The sequence below is a fragment of the Arachis ipaensis genome, chromosome B08 (genome assembly GCF_000816755.2).
Source record: "Arachis ipaensis cultivar K30076 chromosome B08, Araip1.1, whole genome shotgun sequence".
In the NCBI taxonomy this organism is placed as follows: Eukaryota; Viridiplantae; Streptophyta; class Magnoliopsida; order Fabales; family Fabaceae; genus Arachis; species Arachis ipaensis.
The window spans coordinates 14763521-14777785 of NC_029792.2; the positions used below are offsets into that span (position 1 = coordinate 14763521).

At 32.3% G+C, this 14265-nt stretch overlaps 1 protein-coding gene and 1 non-coding gene across 2 annotated transcripts; one reads left to right on the top strand and one right to left on the bottom strand.

The window, feature by feature from the left end:
* On the top strand, positions 4105-4177 carry TRNAA-AGC. Its single transcript has one exon. It is a non-coding gene; the product is annotated as a tRNA-Ala (tRNA).
* LOC107614444 (21.7 kDa class VI heat shock protein) lies at positions 4936-6537 on the bottom strand. Its single transcript, XM_016316652.2, has 2 exons — positions 6132-6537; positions 4936-5455 (listed from the first exon to the last, which is right to left on the bottom strand). Exons 1-2 carry the CDS (start codon positions 6439-6441, stop codon positions 5175-5177), a joined length of 591 nt encoding a protein of 196 aa, XP_016172138.1. The 5' UTR covers positions 6442-6537; the 3' UTR covers positions 4936-5174.

A 14265-nucleotide genomic window follows, 5' to 3' on the forward strand; every position in this document is an offset into this window, starting at 1 on the left:
TAATTTCCTTTTAAAAATTTTTTTAATGAGTTCAAAATCTTGGTCCCTGAGCTTCCAATAGATTATACAGATCTGTGTTGTGTTGTGGTTTGTGTTTTGGTACTGTGTGTCAGTTGGGATCTTAGTTTAAGATGAATAGATAGATTTTGATTTTACTGCCCTTCAAAAAATTTTGAACTTGTGTGGTGGTGGTATTCACGTGTATGATTCGGTCTCCCATGCATTTCATTTATTTCATAATAATGTTTTTGTATTTATAATCATAATGTTCCATATTCATATTTATATATGTGTATGTTTTAGTAATTGTATGAGTCTAGTTAAGAGTTATATGGGGTGCCTTGATACTTTATAGTATTACAAATTTTTTTTTTTTTTTGTGAGTCNTTATAAAATATACATATTAAACATATATTTTACAAACAATGACAAACACAAACAAATTAACTCATTTGTTTTTTCTATTGGATTAGATATGACATGGTTTATATTTTTAAATATTTATATTGAAAAAAAGGTGAGCATTGAATGATATAAATCAAGTTAATGGATCTCTTATCTTATAAACTCCTCACTCTTCTCTATTTTTTTTGATATGAGACTAACTTCAACACTACTCACACTTGCAACACTAACTAACAGTAAATATAGTGAATTTAGTTTATAATGTATATTTTTTTTAGTTAGTCATAAATAAAGCTTACTCAAAAGCGAGCTCTAGGTGCGTTTCAAACCAACCCTAAGGAGGGATAAATTGAGCTAAGCCATGTAACCTATTTATTGATGGAATTGACTATGTAATAGACATGGGGCGACGAAAATAATGTGAAAATGATGGTTTGGTGCATTATTGACTATTGTTATTATATGCTTCGATAATAAGAAATGAACCTTTAATTTATATCTGTGGAAATGGAATGAATATATATCACCAAAGGCCAAGGTGCTTCCCTACATTGTCTTTTTATCTTTTACATGGTTTGATGTAATAATTATTTATCGAACAATTTTATACCACCAACAAAATTTATTATTTTTTATTATTATTTGACCTAATAATATTTTATATTAAATTTTAAATCTTAAATTTTAAATTTTAATAATATAAAAATAAAATATTAATGCAAAATATTAACTAATATTAATAAAAAATATTCATCATCTAATGTTTTTCTATTTACTTATTTTACAAAAATAGCTAAGTTATGTTCTAGAGTTATTTCAATATTTATTTGAGATGTAATTTTTTGTTTTTTTATAGTATTTTTTATCAATGACTAATTTATCGCAGATTCGAATTTTATTTAAGAATTTGCTATTAGTCAATAAATTACTATATGTATAAGAAAGAATTCGAATTTTCAACACTTATTTAAATAGATTAATAAACTAACTATTAGATTAATTCAAATTAGTTATTTTGAGTGTAATTTTAGCTAGAAAGATAATAATGATACATAATATAAAGTGCTATTAATATGAAGTTCATACCGAAAAAGAAAAGAAAAGAAAAAAAAAAACAAAAAAGTTGTATATCAATAAAACAAGTAAAAGTTATTGAAAATGAACAGTGGTTAATTAGTGCAATAAGATTATTGCTATTATTTGAGAATAAATAAGACATTAAATATGTTGAAAACATGGCCTTATTATTATTATTATATCTAGTCACATATCTTTGTACCCATTAAAGGGGGGCTAGGAGCCATTTTCTTAGGTAAAATGACACATACAGTAGTTCGATCCAAAAATTAATTGTTTCCCCCGCCCAAATCTGCAGGAACAACAGAACATTTCCCATTGCTATGGTGACATACATTGTACAGAATAAATAAAACAAGGCCACTTTAATGTTCTTTAACTATAAACATAGCAATAAATAATTATAAAAAATAAGTTCCTCACACTGTTGAAGTACCAGGATCCAACACAATTTGCCCTAATTCCATAACATTTGTTTTTTCTTTTTTTTTTAATTATGGGTATTTTTTTATATTAGATGTTCTAATAATAATGTTCAAATATCAAATATTTTACAAAGATTATGAATATGTATAAAAAATTAATTTTTTGTTAGTTAATATATACCATTTTTTTCTCACTCAAAACTAAAGTTCAAGATTATTATTTAAAAAAAAAAAAAAGAATTGTTATACTTCAGTTCTCATCATGTGTTTCCGATTCCAAAACTTTGCCAAACTGCATGGAAATCTAAAAACAATTACTTAGTAATTAAAATATTCTGTTGCGTCAGATGTGAGTTAAGAATATAATTTTCTCTTTCATCAGGTTCCCCCAGAAATATTTTTAACAAACCCAACTTTTCTATATGCCAATTGCCAACTTTAGCACAATAATGGAAAATCAAAAAGTGAAATAAAGCATGCACATAATAATAGCATTAGCAATTAGCCAATTTAGCATGGCATCATGATCAATAAGGTAGTAGTTGGTGGTGGTTCCATTCAGTTCTTGTTGGTACTCAGCTTCATTCCTTGTCCTTTTCCTATGACCCTTACCCTTTCTTTTTCTTTCTTTCTCTCTCTCCCTTATTCTTCAAATAATGCTTCATGCCTTCATGGAATTGACTTATAGTCCTCCATAATTCCATATGGCACAAATTAAAATAATAAAAACATTTTAATTAACTTTAAAAAATATTTATATTTATACAAAATTATGTGATAATTAATTTTTACATGTGCATAGCATTTTTGAATAACAATAATATTGTAGTGCACATCATTTTCCATGTATATGTTAAGAAGAATAAAGATCAAAGGTTCTCTTTTTTGTGTCACAATCTTCCTCTATCTGGATGTTCGGATCTTGCCCTTTGGTCTATCTAGCTAGTGTCGGCAAAAGTTTTAATGGGATAAAATAATTAAGATTATAAATCATATTCCATTAGCTAGGCCTATGAATTGCACAATCAAAGTACGTATATATGTGTTACATTTTATTTATTGCGTGGCAACTATTGTTCAAGAAATTCTTGTATGTACAGAAAATAAGACACTGATATTGATTACACGCCATATTAGTTTCGCAATAGTTAGGAAGATACAATTCTACGAAATTTAATGAGTAATTCAAGCAAGGCTTATAGTATAACTATAATTTGTATTTTATCCTTGTAACATTTTGTTATGCACGTTTTAGCTCTTATGCTTTCGAAATAGGCCAATCAATCTTCTAGAGAATGATTCGAGTTTTAACAAAAATATTAAGAAGCTAATTAATACTTTTTTCTTATATTTATTTTGCTTGAGTCGACACTAATTGACTTCTTTTTTTCTTCCACTAATTAACAATTTTTTTCCTAATTTCTTATCCGTTACTTTTAATAATAAAAATGAAAGATGTAATATTATATATATATATATAATATTACTAGCAAGAAAGTGTTGTAGTGTATCTATTTTTAACTGAAAAATAATGTAGTAATAAGCTAGTAGCAACATGAGTAATTTGCTTTGCTAGATTGTTAATTAAGCAATGCTGATCTGTTCTTGTTGCTTAAGTTTATGAAATATATAGAGACTAGAGAGGTTTAATTCTCAAAACAATACTACCAAATTACCAATATCTTTAGTTAGGTGTAAGGAATAATAACTGCAAGGCTATGGTTTGGTAAGTATATTGAGTATACCTTTGCTCATCCACCTAATAAAACTTTCCATATTGACATTGTAATTTATCATTTGGATCCATAATATACAATGGCCTTAGGCTAAAAATTTTCCATATATAGCATTAATTATTTTCTTCATTTCTTGTTTGTGACTTGTTGACTTTATTATATAAAAAAAAAGTTGGTTTAGCCTAACTACTTATTTAAACCTACCCAATGTAGAGTGAGACAAAAGTGAGTTAGGCTAATTAAATATGGTAACAAAGTACATAAATTTGGTTGCACTATTGCAGGCCTGGGAACAGGTGTAGCAGATTAGTGGATGCTCCAAATGTCATGTATGAGAATTAGTCTGTGGTTTAGTGTCTGGTTTTTTGTTCGCTTCTTTTTGGCCTTCAAAACTTTTGGGGAAAAAAAGTTTAAGTAAAATTAAATTGATCTAAAAACGTATAGGTAGCAATAATCAAAGCGGGGATGTAGCTCAGATGGTAGAGCGCTCGCTTAGCATGCGTGAGGTACGGGGATCGATACCCCGCATCTCCATTTCTATTTTCTAATTCTAATGGTGTTATTGTTTTTTCACCTTCCTCTTTGTTACTTACTTAGTCACCTTTAGACAGTTGAGTAGTCTCAGTCATGAGTGACAAGTCTACAATTCTACAAATGGTGATTACAAATTTAATGTGCCAAACGAAACAAACATTTAATTAATGCCACTCACTTCTTTGGGGTGAAATTTGCGTCTACAACAGATACTATCATTGTTGCTTCATGAATCCTATAATTAACCTGTTTATTCGGCTCTTATCATTCATAATATTAATAAGGCTGTTGAATGTTCATTTTCCTTTTGACTCTGGTGGGAGTGGCTATGCTACTATGCAAGTCCATTATTTATGCCACACCCTCTTCCTTTTTTCACCATTACATGATATTAGACACATAAAATTAATGTCTTATTAATATACAAGTATTATTGTTTTGATAATAATCTTCCATGCATGCACTCTGCTTCTTGTAACATTTTTTAAATCAATTTACTCGAATATAATGTAATAATATAAAAATTACGGTTTAGTAAGCAAATGTCATGAGTCTCACCTAACAATAACTATTTTCAACAACCTCTTGATTCAGACATGAATGTATGTTGAATATAAATTTGCTTCTTGTTCTTCTGAAAATTGGAGATTGGTCATGGCTTCATATACATTATACAATATATTATTATCTTCTAAATTGTTTTATTGAGATTACTCTCCCATCAGAGCAAAGTAATATGAACAGCAGCAACATTTTCAGAAGATATAAAGTAGTGCATCTTATATACACTACAATTTTATCTTTATTCCCTTCCTTCTGTGTATATTTTTATATTTTACATCATTAGAATAAGCTTGCTGATATAGTAACATTAGATTGAAGTATGAGAGTTATAATAACAAGTTTGTTAAATGTCAAAATGTAAGTATCAATTTTGCATAAAAAGTTGTTACTACTAGGATTGTAAACAAACTCTAGTAGCATTGAAACTTTGGTTTTAGGCCACATCAGCAATGGTACCCCTTTTGGTCTTTGGGATTTGTATCTCTAAGAAAACGTCATTGTATAAGTGAGCTTCAATGTTCTTGAAATCAGCATCATCTGGAATCTCAAGCCTTCTTACAAATCCATGATCCCACCAATGGCCACACCTCCAGTCATGTGATGATGATGATGATGACGACTTTGATGATGATTCTCTTTGCTTCCATGGTCCACTAATCTCCACAACTTTTCCATTATCAACATGCACTTGAATGTTGTTACTTTTCCCTGCTCCTGTTTTTCAGAAATCACTTGTGTCACAGAAATTCTTAATAAAGTAGTAATAACTAAACTAGGCCTTATCATTCATAAACCATTGTTCTTGTTCTTGTAAATTATTAATCTCCCCTGATATTAGACAATATTGTGTAACACATCTCTATTTGTGAAAGTATATGCTAATCTCCTCTAAGATTAAGTGATATGATGAAATTTAACTTAATCTGATTTTACATAATATGTTGAAACTCGGTATTCACCCTCTAAGTTCAATTCATTTACATGATGGAGCTGTTTCATAAGGTTTTAGGTTCCGTTTCATACTATGTTCCACACATGTTCAATTTGAAAAGTAATCAAACTCTTTAGATCGTCATTGTCATGAATCCGCTCATCCCAAAAGCTTAAGCCAAGCAAGAGCTTTTTTTTTGGTTTGCTTGATTTTTCCATAGGCCTTTTCTTTTCTTTTTTTTATTTGTCTTATGCTATTTTTTCATTTTTAGGATTTATAAAGGATCTAATTCTAGACTTTTCGGACATAGAGTTTTGATACCATGTCATAAAACACTCATCTCGAAAGTTTAAGCTGATAGGAAGAAGCAACATAAATGGTTATATCTCTAACAATCATCAACCGAATTATTTTTAAATTTTAAGTAAACTCAAAGAGGGCATGATTCTTTTGTGTTACCTGGTATTTCAGCCTTTACTATGTATCCATCATCTGTCTCAGACCAATCAACAGAGGTTTGATTGTTGCTCCTAAGATGAGACAACAACACATCTGACTCAAACTCCCAAAGAGGAAATGCATCAGAAGGATCAAAGAATTTCCCAAACAACATAGGACTGAATAATGATCCATCACCAAAAACCTTATGCACTGTTGGATTAGCCTGGCTGAAGAATCTTTTGAAAACCTCTTCTCCCAATGATTTGCACCATTTATGTGGTGTTTGATCTTCTGTTTGAACCTCAATTTGCCTCTTGGAACTAGCCATTGAAAAGAAAAAGAAAAAAAAAAAGAATAATGAGCTATGAGGAAGCTCTTTGATGAAGAGAGAGGTTTTTGTGGCATTTTCTTCTCTTATAGTGTCAATCAAGCTATCTAATTAAAATAATTTAAAAAAAAAGGAACAAATTCCTTTGGCATATTTGGAGGGCTGTAAAGCTAAAAAAGAGAATATTTTTCTTTTTCTTCTTTTTTTTTCTAGATCTTTCTTCCTTTCTAAAGAGAAATTGCAATTTGGTTGTATAGCACCATTGAAGATATGGAAAAAATGGAAAAGGATACTAATCAAGTCAATATCTTTTGACAAAAGATGGATTCTGTAGCAGAATTGGAGAATCCTTAGTTATGAAAAAGTTATGGCTTGATTATTATGTATATTATAGTTAGTTATTTAGTTATTACTACTACAATTATAGTCAAATTTTTTTATACTAGTTATTTATGTACTTACTTGCTGACCAATCAGAACTTAGTATGTGCTTGAATTTGGCGTTGCCTTTGCCAAAATCTCATGATGAAATTGAAAGCAGAATTAGGGTTTTAGGGTCAAAATAGACATTAGTTGGGATTAATTAGGAAAACAACCAAACAAAAAGTTGCAACGTTTGAAAAAGTGGATTGCAATTTTGAATGAGATGAAAAAGCTTAACTAAATTCTAAACACATTTAATTTTTAGTAAAATGTTAAGGATCACTATTGTTAGTGAAAAACATAGAAAGTTATGTAGTGTTCAAAATATAAAGCAAATGCAAGGAAAAGTAAATATTGAATCTTAACATTTGTGTAATTTGAGAAATTCTTGAAAATCAAGATTCCATAATAAACATTATTGTAGCCAACATTTATCACTTAAAATTAAACATTAAAAAATTTAAAATTTAAGTAAAAGAATNNTAGAGCAACAGTAGTCGATTGACGGTGGTGTTAATGAGTAAAATTATGGTGTTGAGAAAAAAAAAGTAAAATAATAATAATTTCAAAAACATTTTGAATGAATGAATTTTTTTAGTATATTGGCTAAAATTGGCTGATTCGTTGTTGATTCTCTAAGAATATTACTGAAACTTTTAGTTTAAATATATCAATATTTTTTAAAAATAATTTTGCTAAATAATTAATAAAGATCTACCTAACAATAAGTCAATAAATATTTTTAAATTATACTTAATTATTATTAATTAATAACTTTAAATCATATTTTAGCAAGAGTTTTTGCCAATCAATGGATTCATTAAGAAGGGCAGGCTTTGATATAATAAGTCCAAGAAATATTTAAGTTTATTTTCTATTGAATATATAGAAATTCTAGTTGAAGATTACTGTTTGCACATACTATTGAGCACCGACAAAAAGTTACTTCTTGTTTTTTTTTTAAGTTTAATTATTTTATTAGTTGTTATAATTTTATTAAATTTATAATTAAATTTATATATTTTTTAATTTTAATTGAATTTATATATTATTTTTAATTTTATAATTAAATTTTTATTATTTTATTTGTGTAAAAAATATTTTTTTTTATTTTTAATATTTTGATAGAAAAAAGATTTAATTACAAAATTAAAAGCTATATCGACGGAAATTGAAAGAGAAACACGAATAGAACTTAATGAAAAGATTATTTGAGAAATTTTGGTGGTGCAAATATCGTAACTCATGATTTATGAATGTTTATTGGGTACGCAGTATTCAACTTCGACCCAAAATTCTACAACTTTTTTCAGCTGATTTATATACCATTGTTTAATTTGTCACATGCCAGCAGGACATGGAAAATCAATGGTTTCCTTTTCAATATTTCAATTCCACAAAATGAAACTATTGAAATATAGTGATTCATTTTTTCACTCTTCTCATGAGAAATTTGACGTTTATTTGAACCATCCTTTGAAACAAAAACAAAGTAATTGTGTAATTGTCATTATTCTTTTCATTGACCCTAAAATCCATTAACTTGATGAAGATTCTTGATGATTTGCCTCACCATAATAGAAAAAGCTGGTGTGAAAGGAATCATGGCAAGCCTAGCCAGTGGTAATGGATGTCCATTATCTTTGATGCATATTATTGTCAATCTAAAAGAGCATATTTCTAATATATAATATAATAACTTTATTTGGTAAGAATGAAGGGCATTGAGCTATTTGAGTGCTAGAGAAGGGAGATAACTGATGAAGCCTTAGGGCATTATTGTTTATTATTTATAACATTTTAGCATTAGGAAGCATCTCATCATATATGGGAAAGGGAATAAGGGATGTTCGGTATCTACTTCATGGACATTAGAATTCCAAGCCAATGGAATTGGAGGTCACTTTGGAGTGTGTTTGATAAGTATTTTATGGTAGGAAGTTTATTGTAAATGTATTGAAATTAAAAATAACATATACAAGTTTTGTTTTTTATTTTTATTCTACTAACTTTTATTTTTTGAGTGGACGAAACCAAGAAAGTTTCTGCAGTGAAACAAAAAAATGAAAAAATAATTAGTATTTTTAGTATTAGAAAAAGAAATATTTATCTTTTTTTTTTGTCATTGTCTAGTGCCTAAAAAAGGCCCAGACCAAACACCCCAAAACCCAACCCGACCCGGTATTGAAATTCTTGTTCCCCACAATTGCTTGCTGCAGCTGCGTTCCATTTTCATGGATGACACTCCCAAAACTCAACACTGCATTGTTGTCTTCTCTATGCAAAGAAGATGCTGCTCTTACACCTCATCGTTACCGAGTCGACTTGCTCTTTGTGTTGTTGCCTGGCTATCCTCCGTCGTCATTGGGACTCCTCACCGTGTTTCCTTCATCACCACTAGCTACAACTCCATCTTGGCCATGGCTTGAAGTTCGTGACTTCTCTCTAAACTGATATACTGGGGTGACTTCAATCTCTGCTACACTTCTTAGAGAGCCCTCTTGATCATTGTCTACCTGATGCTGCCGATAGATACTCCCGTTGACCGTGCCATAGTCATCAGCTCTGATTTGGCTCCGCTGTAAATTTTGGTTGTTGTTCCTTTATCTCCCAACTAGACCTTGGTTTCCACTTTTGCTCTCACCTTTTCTATTAACTTCTGTTTCCAAATTGCTTGCATATATGCGTGTGCTCTGCTCTTTAATCGTTGGACTTACTCTTATTACCTCTCTGTTCAAAATCATCTTGACTGTCTCTGGCGGTTCCAAGCACCATCGAGATCCTAGATTATTTGCTGCAGCCAAATTAGCTATGGAGTGAGCTAAAACATTACCTTCTCTGGGTACCCACGTCATACCACATTTGTCGGAATTCTCCATCAGCAAATTAATATCTTGAAGTATAGGTTGTATTTCACCTATATTACCTTTGGACTTGACGGCTTGTGTCAAAGTAAGTGAATCAGTCTCAATGATTACTCTTTCCATTTGCATGTTTTTTGATATTATCAGAGCATTCATAACTGCCATTGCCTCTGCTGCCAGTGCTGAACTAGCCTTGATCCTTACTGCAGAATCGGTAATCAATTTTTCCCTGTGATCTCTAACTGCTGCTGATATTGCTCCACTTCCAGTGCTCTTGTTATATGCTGCATCAACATTAATCTTGACCCAATTCAATGGTGGTGGTTTCCAGGTAATCCTCCTAGTCCTGTCCCTTTTAATTGTCTGTGGCTCTACTCTTTGCTGCTTTTTCTTATCTATGAAGTCTTGTTCCATTAGTATGGCTCTCATTATAGTAGTCTTTGGATTGATGCTAACATGTTAGTGAACTGCCTGATTCCTTGATTTCCATATTTCCCATATTAGGAAAGCTAGTTTGCTGATGAGCCTATCTTGACTTTCTCTCCTCTCTTCTCTAATTCTTCCTATTTGTTTAAGCATCCATGCGCCGAAACTTGTAACTGTCTGTGGTGTTGGGCTACATTGAACCTGGAATCCAAACCATGCTGCTCTAATCCATGGACACAATAGCATGGCATGCTCTGTTGTCTCTGGTTCCTGCAAACAAATGGGACACATAGGGCTGTTAGTAACTTTTTTCTTATACAAATTAGCATACACTGGCACTATGTTATGGGCAGCTTTCCATAAGAACATCTTGATTTTTTGTGGGACTTGACATCCCCATAATTCTTTCCATAAGTTCTTAATATCGTCACTTGTCGAAGGGCTTCCTACACCAGCCGCTAAAATCTCTTTTCTCGCCACCTTGTACCCTGACCTAATAGAATACCTGCCTTCAAAAGTATGAGGCCAGATAAATCTGTCTTCTCTATCTATAATACTTACTGGGATTTTCATAATTTTTCCTATATCTTCTTGCCTGAAACAGGTAGTGAGCTTACTTAAATCCCATCATTCCCCCTCCTTTAACAAATCTTTTACATATTCAAACTCAGACCTTCTACATTCTTGTATTTTATTCGTTTACAAAATCCAATTGTCCTCCCAAATTCTCACTTTAGTCTCGTCTCCCACTATCCATCTTCCATTCCTTTTCAAAAAATCATTTCCTTGTACCAAGCTTTTCCATGCTCAAGAGGAGTTCCTTGTATTTTTTGCGTCCCAAAAATTACCATTCGGGAAGTACACAGCTTTAAGTACTTTTACCCAGATGGCATTTGGACTCTCTACCATCCTCCATGCTTGTTTAGCTAGGAAAGCTAAATTTTGAATGTATAAGTCCTTGAAACCCAAGCCTCTCTCTTTTTTGCTTAAGCTTATGTTATTCCAACTCTTCCAATAAATTTCCCTATCCTTTCCGTTTGAAGCCCACCAAAATCGAGCCACTCTGTTACTCAATTTTTGACAAAAGCCTTTAGGAAACCTAACAATACTCATAGCATATGATGGGATGGCTTGTATCACTGCTTTAATTAGTACTTCTTTGCCCGCTTGATTTAACAGCTTTTCTTTCCATCCTCCCAATTTCTCCATGACCCTGTCTTCTATCCATGCTAAGGTTCTGTTCTTGGACCTTCCCCATTGAGCTGTAAGCCCCAAGTACTTTCCAGGATTTTCTCAAGAAGCCATATTCAGAATCTCCTCTATATTCACTCTTTTCTGAATAGATATTTGGTTCCCAAAGATTATGCCAAATTTTTCCAAATTTATCCTTTGTCCTGAAGCCTTCATAAAGGAGTTGAGGATTGAAATCAGTTGGTATATTTCATCCTCATTTGCTTCTGAGAAAATGATACAGTCATCCGCAAAAAGGAGATGGGTCAGTGTAGGTGCTGAGTGAGCTATTTTAATGCCTGATATTCTTTTATCTTTCAGAGCCTCCTCCATAAGTATTGTGAAAACCTCGGCTGCAATGATATACAAATATGGAAAAAAGGGATCCCCTTGTCTTAGACCCCTCTGAGGTCGAATCTATCTTGATAAATTTCCATTGATTTTAATTCTGTATGTTACTCGTCACATTCCATAGCCCACTTTACCCACATAACATCAAAACCAAACGCCTTCAGGGTGGCTTCAATAAAATCCCACTCCAACCTATCATACGCTTTATTCATATCCACTTTAATGGCCAAATTCTTTGATCCCCCATTCCCTTTTCTACTCAAACTATGGAACACCTCTTGCACTATGACAATATTATCTTGTATCAACCTCCCACCCACAAAAGCACTTTGAGTTGGGGATACAATCTTGTCCAATATTTTTCTCAGCCTCATCACCATGACTTTTGATATAATTTTGTACACGAAATTACAGCAGCTTATCGGCCTCAACTGATTAAGAGTTTCTGGCTACTTTACCTTCGGGATCAGGACAATAGTAGTTTCACAAATTTGTTCATTTAGTGTTCCTTCCTTAAAAAAGTTCTTTACTACTGCGGTAACTTCCTTTCCTATAATCTCCTAGTGTTTTTAGAAAAACAGGCTGTTAAGTCCATCAGGGCCTCGAGCTTTAAGGCTGCCTAAGCTAAAAGCTGCATCTTTAATCTCCTTATCAGTAATATCTTCAATGAGACTATTATTCATCTCTTGTGTTACTCGTTTTGGAATTTTACCAATGCAATCCTCCATTCTGAGATCTTTAATGGCTTTGAACAAGCTTTCAAAATACTCTTCAGCCATCTTCCTCACCTCATCTTCTTCACTTATCCATTCCCCGTTTGCATTTTTCAATATTTCAATCCTATTTTTGTCCCTCCTTTGAACTGTAGACGCATGAAAAAAAGTTGTATTTTTGTCTCCCATCCTCAGCCACTTGATCCGGACTCTTTGTCCCCAGAATTTTTTTTCCTGCTTCCATAGAAAGGTGGTTCTTCTCTTTAATTCCTTAATTTCTTCTTGTCTTTCCTCTGCCAAATCTGAGCTCATAATCTCTTGTAGTCTTGCTTTCATCCTTTCGATCTCATGATCTGCTCTCTTAAATATCACTTTACTCCACTTTCTTAATTCCCTCTTGCTTCCTTCCATTCTCTTAATTAATTTGTTCCAGTTCTCATCTTCTGATCTGCCTTCCCTACCCCATCCCCTTCTGATAACATTTTCACACTCATCATGATCCTCCCAATATGCCTCATATTTAAATTCTTTTCTAATCTTGACCTTTGGTTCAAACCTCAAAATTAGAGGAGTATAATCCGAGCTAATAGAAGGTATAGTTGTTAACACAGCATTTGGATACATTCTCCTCCATTCCCACGTGGATAGGGCCCTATCAATCCTTTCCCTAGTAATAAATCCATTCCTAGGATTACTAAACCATGTAAATCTCATACCCTTCAACTCAAAATTCATAAGTGCATTAGTATCCACAAAATCTCTAAACACCAAAATCTGATTTCTTGGTTTGGGATGCATGCCTCTTTTCTCTTCTTAATTTAAAATTTCATTGAAATCCCCTATTAACATTCTCAGTTTATTAAGATTTACATTCTCTATGGACTAGTAATAAATCCATTCCTAGGATTACTAAACCATGTAAATCTCATACCCTTCAACTCAAAATTCATAAGTGCATTAGTATCCACAAAATCTCTAAACACCAAAATCTGATTTCTTGGTTTGGGATGCATGCCTCTTTTCTCTTCTTAATTTAAAATTTCATTGAAATCCCCTATTAACATTCTCAGTTTATTAAGATTTACATTCTCTATGGATAATTCTTTCCATAAATCTTTCCTTCTCTTTGGATCTGGATGCTCATAAACAAAATTACACTCCCATTCATCTCCATTCTTATATTTAATAGTAGCTTTAATATAATTAAGACACCATGCATAAACATTACTACTGATATTATCATTCCAAAATAAACATAAATCACCGGACAAACCCCGGGATTCTACACAAAAAGCTTTATCATAATGGATTTTTCTCCTAATTCTATCAACAGTTTTTCACTGGCTTTAGTCTCCATCAAAAAGATAATACTCGGCTTATACTGCTTGCAGAGGTTCTGCACCTCCGCCACTGTCGCAGGCGCCGCTAACCCGCGACAGTTCCAACTTATGCAACTCATGATTGCAAGTGGGGCATGCTAAGGCCCGCCTCCTCAGCCATGTTTTGTATGTTCAGGTACCTTTTCTTCCTTGCAGCTACTTCTGCCTCATATTCTTCATCTTGCATGCTCTCTGCTGTTGCCTTTGGCTTCATGATCTCCCTCTTCCTCTTCAAGCTCAGTTGCATTCCCATACTCTATGCTAATTCTACCTCCCAATTTCCCGCTGTATCCATTAAGTCAGTTCCACCATCAGGCTTAATTCCTTCCCCTTCATCTTCACTTGGCAGTTCCATATAATAAAAATTTCCATTGCCACTGCATTGCATTATTTTTTACATCAATTTCTTGTCCTTCCATTCTGCATCCCTCTTATCTC

Excerpts from the sequence above, each read along its gene's own strand:
- LOC107614444 (XM_016316652.2), bottom strand. The coding sequence starts at position 6,441 with ATGGCTAGTTCCAAGAGGCAAATTGAGGTTCAAACAGAAGATCAAACA. Across the intron at positions 5,456-6,131 it reads AGTAAAGGCTGAAATACCAG|GAGCAGGGAAAAGTAACAAC; the intron begins GTAACACAAAAG and ends TCTGAAAAACAG.